Here is a 10459-nt window from a genome sequence, read left to right on the forward strand (position 1 = left end):
ATTCATTCACATCATTTAAGTAACATCTGCAGTACTTGTCTTCGAATTTCTGCCACCATGATCAATAAGAGTTAAGTTGTAACACCCTGCCTAATTACCCAATAGGATTAACCCTTAATCTTCTTTAAAATAAGCTTATAATACTATATTATATTTTGGGCTTATTATTATATTTTTTAGCATGAGAATTATTATTATAATTTTATTATTATTCTATTTTTTTTTTCTCTTTGAGAGGTAGTTAGGTTAAGGGGAACTTCTCCCTAAAAAGGTAATCAATAGTATGCATTCTAGAATTGAGTGGATGATATTTTCATAGAAGTAACAATCGATGTTGTCCACAATAAAATAGTAGTGCAAATTTTCATAGATATGTAACTGTATGGAAACCAGAGATTCACATACATAGACTCTGAACGATAGGAAGTAAGAGCATATAAATTGAGTAGCGCATTATATTTGTATGCGATGTAGTGGACTTCTAATTTCTAAGCTTATGCAGTTGGATAAGAGGCTTGCATTGCTATACCACATAGGCCTTCCTCTGCATCAATATCTCTTTGCATCCTTATGTACCCTTCTTCACCCCATTCAGTACCCCATGAGTTCTTCACCAACCAATACTTGGTCCCGTCATTAGTGATCCCATAACCAACGGCGGTAACACCATGGTCTAGGCTAGTGCCACATTCTCCTGTAAAAATACCACTTGAATAAAATTGAAAATCGGAGCCTCCAGCATCTATGGCAACAGAAATTGGTTGATGAGCTACAGCCTTAAGAAGTGCCTTTTCGCTATTGGCCGGCACATCTTCATAACCATTTATCTTGGCTGCATGGTTGGCTTCTCCCTTTGTATTGCAGGTTCCATCAACACCCTTGTAAGGATAGTTGGCTTCTGTAGTGAGGCCTTGATTATGTTGGATGAACTGGAATGCATTGTCCATCAAGCCACCACCACAACCTTGGTCAATTCCTTTAATGTCACAGTCAACCAACTCTTGCTCAGACAAAGAGATTAATTGACCAGTTGATAGCTTAGTAATTCCCTCCATGGCTGCTACTGCTGAAAATGCCCAGCAACATCCTACATTTCATCACAAGAAAGAGTTAACAATCTTACAACGAGCACAATTCATTTAAAAATTAGACACTTACCACATTGGCCTTGGTCTTTGATGGGTGTTACAGCTCCTTTCTTTCTCCAGTCCATTGCAGAAGGCAACACAGTTACATTTTCATATTTGAAGGAAGAAATCTTTGTCGAGCATTCATGCCCCATGAATCTATTTCGCGTCGCTGTGAACTCTTTATTTGTAAGATCTGCAAATTGGTTGATTCCTAACTTGTATGGTTTGGTTCCTGCACCATTAAATGATTCTATGTATGCAGCATTCTCTTTGAATATTTTGAAACGCTTCTCTTTCTCATAATTATTCTCATATACACGTCCATAATGAGCCATCCATTGCTCATACTTCTCATCCATTGCTACATCTTGGAGGGTGCGTGCAGCGGCTTGAGAAGCCAAAGCTCCCAAAATGAGGATCAAAGCTAAAGAAATGCACTGACAATGGTTAGTGAACCCCATGATTTGTACGTGTTGTAGCTAAGATTTGACGAATTGGATGAGTGATTGGCATACATGCTCAAGTGGTTTATATAGAGATAATCCTGCTTGGATTGCATACTAATCTATGGTAACACTTGAGGAGGACTTGCTCATCATCGTGCTCGAGAGAATTTCCTGATTTGGATCCATATATAAAAACTATCTAATTTGGTTATTTTCAATTGCGGTTTTGTAGTTTCTTGTTACTTGTCTCTTTATGATCAATTGGTCTATATTTATAAGGTTCAAATCATAAGTGGATATGTGCTTTGGTTGATAGCAAGTGGTTTAGTATTTTGTAATAGTACTTGGGGCTTTCACCAATCAAATCTAAGCAAAATGGTCTCGGCGCCGCAACGTTCCGTTTATATATTATATATAAAAGAAAAGTTGCAACACAAATAGACGCAACATTGGATAAACGATGTTTGGCAAGTATTCTATTGTCAGATGTCAACATCATTCTAAAACTTTGGACTTCCTCTATTATTAAAAAAAGAATGGACTCCTTGTCCACCTTAACATGAGCATATTGTAGACTCGAAGCTAGGAATTTGAGTATCCTTCAACTTCATTTGCAAAAGTCTTATACTGTTGAGCTAGTTTAAATCCCCTATGATTTGGTTATGTTTGTTCTCCTTGTATTGGCCTTAACGTGATGGGAAAGACTGGAAGAATATGTATGATATAAGATATAATATAAATATAATAAATAAACCTTTCCATCTAAAATGTATAACTTCTATAATAATTGGTGGATATTCAGAATTTGGTAGCATATAATTCCTAGCATATGGGCTACGTACAAACACCCAGATTTATTTTACAAGGTTTGACCAAAAATAAGGATATCCCCAAATAATGGCTAAAATGGGATAGACTACTTTAGGAAGATCGATGGTTTAACTTTAATTTGGCGACAAAGTTTTCTTTAGATTTTTGGATGAACGTACACCTAAATATAAGTTCATCATCATCAGCTGATATCAAATGAATTTCTTCACTAGCCAAACTCAACGTACAACATAGACAAACCAAACTGTTATATCGAATTTTGAACATCATGCAAGTGAAAACCATTTATTTTCAGCGCTTTCTCATGTCTCGCATTGTTGATTTTTCTCTTTATCATAGAAAATACTTGGGACAGATAATTATATGGGATCTCAATCTTTTTCACGAAGACCACCAAATTCATAAATCTGAATCTTATTCCTTTTCTTTTGTTTGTTAACAAATAGGAAATTGTTTGAACCTTGTGATATAAAAGTAAAAAGTATGTAGAACAATGCTTGTAAATATGAAATAATTTTCAATCTCAAGCCTATTTAAAGATGTAAGCCTATTTTAAGGAAAAGTAAAAAATTTTCAGTAGTGGAAAAGCGATTGAAGAAACTTGAAAAATACTCAGGTTGGAATGAGTATTGATCAGTATATTCCACTAACTGAATTCCTCCTAGACAAAGCTTTCATAGGCAGAAACTGTTCTGTAATATTTATTTTACGAAAGAGGGTTTCTAGCATGAGTTCAAATTTGCGATGAATTACAACAATTCTATACTGATTGAACTCGTGTTAACATTAATAAAATAAATAATAAATAAAACATATATAATATAAACAAAGAGGGAGACACGGAGATTTACATCCACAGATTTTTTGAAGTGAAATCTACTATGTTTGGTGGTTTTAGAATATCTCATGGCTTCTTATAGCTCTCAATATGATAAAGAAAATGGAGTCTTAAGGCGGTTGATGAAGACGCCTTCGCTATAGAAATCTGGAGATGAGAGCCAATAATCTAAGGAGAGTGAATCTGTTCTTTTTGTGTATAGAGAAGTCTAGAGATTATCTCCTTTTATAGAGGTCTCACTCCTTTGGAGTAGCTAAGTGCTAGTTGCCTTATGTCACTCTTACCATATTTATATTTGAGTTGATATCTTTTGCTTTATCTCTTTCTTGTCTCATCTCTTTCTTTATTCTTGATTAATTGGCTTCCAATGGGCTAGACCTAGTTCATTTTATATCCAACTCTATGCTTTCTGCTAGAACTTGTACATGTCATCCAGTTACTCACTCAATTACTCTTAATTCGAACATCGGACTAGTTGATGTTTTCTATTGGATATTTGGAATTATTTTTTAGTTCACAAGCAATTGACTGCAAACAAAGAAATATAATAGAAAAAATCTACTTACCATCCCACATAATGTGGCATTAAATGATAGGATCACAACTGAAATGCAATAAATAGTCTCCAATGATCTAATGTCATATCGTGAGATGATGAAAGGATGATGAGTAGCATTACACAAAAACATCAGCCATGATCAACTAGAAAGGTTCCTATAAAACAACATCAACTTGCTTCAAGCACTAAGAATTGAGGTGAAGGTTTTGGTGTACTTTTTTAAATAACCTCCTCCCTTTCATAGTCTACCACCAGCACATTTACCCTCATCTACTTCACAATAACCATTTGGATACAAGAACCATTTTGTTTCATCTCATCTCATTATTACAACTTTTCTAAATTCTCATACAAAATATAATAAACAATTTAACTTTTTCAAATTCTAAAACGATAATAATATTTAAAAATAATATTATAACAATATTTTATTTAACTTTCAACTTCCATCTCAACTCACTATCCAAACCACACTTTAATCACCCTACTTTCTCGGGGATGGGTGCCTCAAGTACATTATTTGGAGGTAACACCAACGTTCTAGCAGCATAACCTTTCTCTTTGCTAACTCCATTAACAGCTGGAGTATCTATAACTTTTTGATTGGCTTCTACAAATTAGAAAAAATAAACAATATACTAAATTAGTGAGACTCTAACACAAAGCTTGACTAAAAAACATTGTTCAAAGAAATTCGATTGAAGATGCTACCTTGTTCTTCTCTATTGCTATTTGTGCATGAACTAGTGTTGCAAGGCAAGAATTGATAGATGAGCAGTGACCTTGCATGAGAGAGAGAGAGAGAGAGAGAGAGAGAGCTTGCATAAAGTTTCCCTTCAAGATTGAGAATCACAAGTATTTGGTCCCAAAAGAAAACATCATTTTTATTCATGAATCATCACTACAACAAAAGAGGTTTTTTTGGGACAAAAATTTTAATTCATTTCTTCCCTGAACGAAATTGAACAAAACCATTCGATAGTGTTCGAATGGAAAGTCTTTTTTTGGGACGATTAAATTTCATCCTAGATAGATGATCCAACTGTTAGATCTTTAGGTTCTATCGAAAAAGTATGTTCGAATGCATTAGGCTGAGTGGTCGATCGAAATAAATTTGTTCAAACGTATTGACATGGAAAAATGTTCGAATGTTAAATTAGTGGTAGACCATATAGCTATGTTTAAACACACTACTTTGTTTATTAGATCGAATTATTATACATTCAAACGTGTTACTCGGAGAAGACATTCGAACTAGGGGTGACCACTGACTTTGTAACACCCGGACCCAATCAAGTTCAATTTTATTTATTTATTTTTAGTTCATTTTATATTATTTTTTTGTCCTCACACGTTAATTTTTTTTTTCTTTCTTTTCCGCATGTTTATATATATATATATATATATATATTTTCTTTCTTTCTTTCTGTCTATATTTCTTTTTCACCTGTAAGTGTTCATTTCGTTCACGGCATGCATACACACACACGACTTGTTTCCGCACGCACAGAAGCTCCATGTACACACACATCTCCCTCATATCTCTAGGGTTTTCACCTCACATTTATATAGACACACATAAGTTATCCCATGCTATTAGAAACTACCCAAACACTTGCCGTCGCACCACCTTAGAATCGCAAGCCCCAGCCTCCATCCCCTCGGATTCATGCACTCCCATACCGAGAGTCACCCCACGTAAGCCCAGCCCTCCGTCGTCCATACTGCCGCCACCAGTGCACCCCCTCGTAAGCCTCTGATCAGTCCAAACCTCACCACCGTGCCCACTGCCCAACCACACGAAGCTACAGCATAACGTCCCGTAGCCTCTACTGCAAGCTTCAGTTTCCTCTGTTTTAGATATCCGAAAACAGAGCAGTTCAGCCATCTTAGGCTGCTGCACCCACTCTCCATCGAGAACTCCACCACATTGTGACCCCACCTCTCAAAAACCACCACGGTTAACACCACGGTGAGCCACCTTCTCACGGGAAAACCCAGCCGTTTATTCCCCTGTTTTCCCACACTCGAAATAGAACAACCCATTTACAGCCACTCCTCAACTCCTTCTCAGGCCACCAGCGACGGCAAGGTTACACATAAATCGCTAGTGAAAAACTCTCTGTCACCCCCAGTCCGCCGCACACCACCTCAGGCTCACGACAAGTTTCATCTCTCTCTCACGCTTGGCTGCTCATCCCGTAGCCTCCCTCTCTTTCATTAGTTGGTCTGTCTCTCTCTAACCAGTGTCTTGCCACCGCCCTCACCACCATAGACAACTGCCTAGCTCGCCACCCGTTGTGCTCTCCACCTCTAGGTAAGTCCTCCGTTACTCTCAACGATGCTGCTTTGTTTTTCTAGCTCATGTGTTTAAGTTGTCCCCGTAAACTTACGTAGGTTTAGCAAATATTTTGAGTATTAACTACAAATTACAATTTTACCCTTTTGGTCCAAATGATTCTGAACGAGTGAAATCAGTAGGACATGTTTTCTTTCATTATTTCGTGGGCATATGTCGTTTCCAATAGTAAATATTTTTAGTATTTTATATGGGTTCTGTCTCACTTTATAGTACAAAATTATATTAGTTGATATTAATATTTTAGAAGAATTTAGAGTTTATATTTTAGTCGGAGATTTTTAAGTGAGCATGGACGCGTGTGATTTTTATTTATTTGGACTTGGGCGCTTGTGGATTTATATTGTTAAGTTGGTTTTTGTAAGAGACTGATATTTTAAAGGAATATTTTTATGTAAATACTAATGAACTTTTGAAGTGATCGGAAAGTGCAAAATCTTCTTTTAAATCCTTTCAAAAGAATATTTTGATTTAAGCAAAAGTATGATTACCTAATTATAATGATTTCGATATGGTTGTGTTATTTTAGTTTTATAAATTATAGTAAGATCTCATTTGTAAATAAGTTGGAATTTAATGTTTTAGTCGGAGTTATTATGTTCGATATTGATGAGTTTAGAAAGTGATATTGGTATTTTAGGAATAATGAGAATTTGGGGTCTGAGGAATTAAAAATAGATTATTTTAGAAGTTTAAGGCTTGAATATTGAAATACAAGATTGATTGGAAATTTACGTGATTATCTTATAGGTGACGATTAATTTTCGTTCAGCATTGTTGATGAAATTTTCGAAAAGCTAAGAAGTCCAGGTAAGCGGGTTCCTATGCTAGACCTTACATGAATTATTGAGACTAAGGTTGACTTTCTGAAAACTTTGCATATTTTTGTGATGAAATGAGAACTTGGGAAAGACCAACCTCAGTCGCTTAATTGCACTACTCATGAATTCTGTATGAAAAAGAGAAAATATTTTCTGACATGCATTGTGTAGACATGAGCTAAATTTTGTCATGTTGTCTCTGAAATCTGAAAAAGAGCGATATTCAGAATCTGAAAAATTGTGCATTGATTTAGAAAGATGCTCTGACTTTTGTTTTCGGTATGTGAGAATGATCTGATTATGCTTTGGTACTCTGTTTTATTTTGATATGGCATCTGAAAACCTTTGGCATGGTGTACTGATTTTGTATCTTACTTTGTCTGCTCTGCTCTGTTATGCTCTGCTTTGTTTGGGTTGGTACCAACTTTCTCTGTCTCTGAGTGCACCCACTTTGGAAACAAAGTGGTTTTATTGTGGTCTTTCCTGTGTGCACACTCGAGGTTTCGAGAGGAATAAGGGAAAGATTTCACCTCTGTCTTGCCCAGTTTGGCCACCGGGGATAGCACAACCCTACCACGGGGGTGAAACATGGTCTCTACTCTGTAAGATGCTCTGTTTTGATGTGACGATGATGCTCAGGTTATGTCATGCCAAAGTACTATGGGTTTTACTGGTCTTAAAACCATTGCTTTGTTACTTTTGAAAACATGTTTTGTTCTGCATGATAATCTGGAAAATATTTTGTGTTGCATATTGTATTTTGTAAATGCTCATGTTTGCATACTAGTATATGTTCTCTGCTTATTGAGTTGTTGATAATTCACCCCTTATCTGCACAATATTTTTCGAATATTTTTATGGTCAAGTTGGAGAACAAGAATATGAAGTACTGGGACAGTCTGATGATCATAGATAAATGAGTGCTAAGGGTATGAATGTTTTAGAGGATCATATTTAGTAGTTTTATCTCTAGCGGTTATTCTGGTACGTCGAGTTATGATTAATTTGGGTCTTTGTGGATATGTTATTTGTTATATTAAGGTTTTGTTTAGTATTTATGTGGAAGGATATGGATTTTTGGATTGAACAAATAAGTTACATATTTTGTGGAGTTTTGTTTATTTATTACTGATTATTGGAGATGTTCTTGAGGAATAAGAGCTAACTCTCCGGACCTCCGGGAACGGGGCTTTACAGACTTAGTCGGAGCTGATTCCCCTAAATTCAACTTTGGCTCTGATTTTGTCGGAGTTCAAACTCCGACTCTGACTCTGATTTGTGTAGGCTCTGATCCGACTCCGACTTCGACTTGTCAGAGCGGAGTCGGGGAGGAGTTGGATTTGGGCTTTCAACTTTGGGCTTCTTTTTTTTCTACCTTCATATTTAGCCCATTTTTAAAAAAGTATTTTTTGTGGGCATTCAAATTTTAGTTTTTTCAAAAATTAAAAACTAAAACTAAATCATTTATTGCTAATTTACTTCTGTACTAATATTTAACTTAAATTATACTAGACATATACTATAGTGTTGATTGTCAAGATATTTTGATTAAAGTACTTGTTTAAAGTGAGTTAATTGAGGCTGAATAGTTTTATAAGTGGGATTAAATGTTATATTTTGAGGAAATGGACATTGTCTCATGGATTGCAAGTTTAATAAATATATTTTATTATTTACCCACCTTTTCATGGCTAACAGTTTTATTTAACGTTTAGGTACTAAGGTCCAGCTCTACACTTAAGCCCAACCTTACCATGAAGCCCAACCTTATCGTGAAGCTCAACCTCAACCAAGCCTTATTGTGTAGATCCATTCCACTATTTTCTGCATCTGTCGAAAGGGATAATACAAAGGAAATTTTGAGAAAGATGAGTGTTCTTCCAGAGGGCAGAATGGAGATAGGGAAAGACAACGATTAGAAGAGAGAGAAAGAGAGTTGAAGGGAACAAGGAATAAAAATGGCCGAGGCACAAAGATGAAGGGAATCATTTTTGTATCAATTTTAGGTTTCTTCATTGTTATTTGTTTTTGCAAAAAATATTGCTATGTTAGGATTTTGATAGGGTCTTGGAATCACCTTCTATAGGATTAATCATTCAAGGCTAATTTATGCAACTATGGTTGCAGGGAATGGGGTTTTCTTCATTCCTTTTGAATGTTGTTGGTTTGTGTGATACTTAGCTTATATCTGTTTCTATATTTTCATTCTATTAACTATTAGTTTTGAAAGGATCTCTTGTTCTTGACCTGTTGTAGACTCACGGCATAACAGGATCTTGAAAAGGATCCATTAGCCTAAGAGTCTTGAAATGAAAGAGGATGTCAATATAGTGAGGGGTTTATTTCTTTTGGTGCTTTAATCTAAGTATGAATGTTTGTTCGGATTTAAGTATTAATGTCTTGATTGATTTAACATGAGCAGATGCACCTAGTGACCAACAACTTGATGGTCGAGGAAACCCTAACCCTGTACCCCTAGTGTTTACTTTCTTAACAATTTCAGTCTTGTTCTAAAGCTTTAAAACTGTTTTTGAGTTACTTGCTTTTGTTTATCAACCCACTTTTCGAGAATCAAAAGTTGTTGATATAGGTTTTTCATGTTAACAAGAATTAATGTTTTTAGAGTAATTACGACCCCTCACTTCTAATGACAAATAACAAATTCATCCTACATTTTGTATAAGACCAGTGCACATATTCCATACTATTTTCTCAGTAAATTACACCAAACTCACTCAACAGAGAAAATTTCGTTTGACTATATTCTTTTTCTGTTATTCTACATTTGAACTTTTGCTTGATTGATTATGTTGATAAAGTTGTCCCTGTGGAAATGACCTTGGAAACTCCCTTTACATTTTAAATCTACTTTTTATACTTGGAAGCGTCATTTGGTGAGTATCAAGTGTCTAACTAGATGTTATCATACTATAATATTACATATTATTTTTAGTGTCTAATTACATGTTATTATACTATAGTATTACATACTATTATATTATACTAGTGTCGAACTTATTTATAACTTACTTCTATACTAGACTTATTTCTAGTGTCTAATAACATGTTATTATACTTTAGTAAATTGGTATTATGTGTTATTAACTTATTATACTAGACTTATTAGTTATTTCTATCCTAGTGTCTAATTTGTTTCTATATAAGACTTATACCATATTATCTAATTACATGTTATTATACTTTAGTAAATTAGTATTATGTATTATTAATTTATTATACTAGGCTTATTAAATATTAGTGTCTAACTTATTTCTATACTTGATTATATATGGTAGTAATACTATAATGTTTACATATACTAAACCATCATTAGTCTATTAATATTATAGTATAAGTATTTTATTTTATAATAATTATCTCATACTAGTTATATTATTGAATTTAACTATATAAGCTCTAGTTATATAACTATATAATTATACCAGTATATATGATAAATATATAGATAAATACA

At 34.6% G+C, this 10459-nt stretch overlaps 1 protein-coding gene across 1 annotated transcript; it reads right to left on the minus strand.

The window, feature by feature from the left end:
- Window positions 1-494: 494 nt before the first annotated feature.
- LOC121250523 (senescence-specific cysteine protease SAG39-like) lies at window positions 495-1591 on the minus strand. Its single transcript, XM_041149651.1, has 2 exons — window positions 1159-1591; window positions 495-1087 (listed from the first exon to the last, which is right to left on the minus strand). Exons 1-2 carry the CDS (start codon window positions 1589-1591, stop codon window positions 495-497), a joined length of 1026 nt encoding a protein of 341 aa, XP_041005585.1.
- Between the last annotated feature and the right edge of the window lie 8868 nt (window positions 1592-10459).

The sequence above is a fragment of the Juglans microcarpa x Juglans regia genome, chromosome 2D (assembly GCF_004785595.1).
Source record: "Juglans microcarpa x Juglans regia isolate MS1-56 chromosome 2D, Jm3101_v1.0, whole genome shotgun sequence".
Lineage (NCBI taxonomy): Eukaryota > Viridiplantae > Streptophyta > Magnoliopsida > Fagales > Juglandaceae > Juglans > Juglans microcarpa x Juglans regia.

What these genes read in the sequence shown, in the direction of transcription:
- LOC121250523 (XM_041149651.1), bottom strand. Translation starts at nt 1,591, where the DNA reads ATGGGGTTCACTAACCATTGTCAGTGCATTTCTTTAGCTTTGATCCTC. An exon ending in CAAAGACCAAGGCCAATGTG is followed by an intron (nt 1,088 to 1,158) that starts GTAAGTGTCTAA and finishes GATGAAATGTAG; the next exon opens with GATGTTGCTGGGCATTTTCA.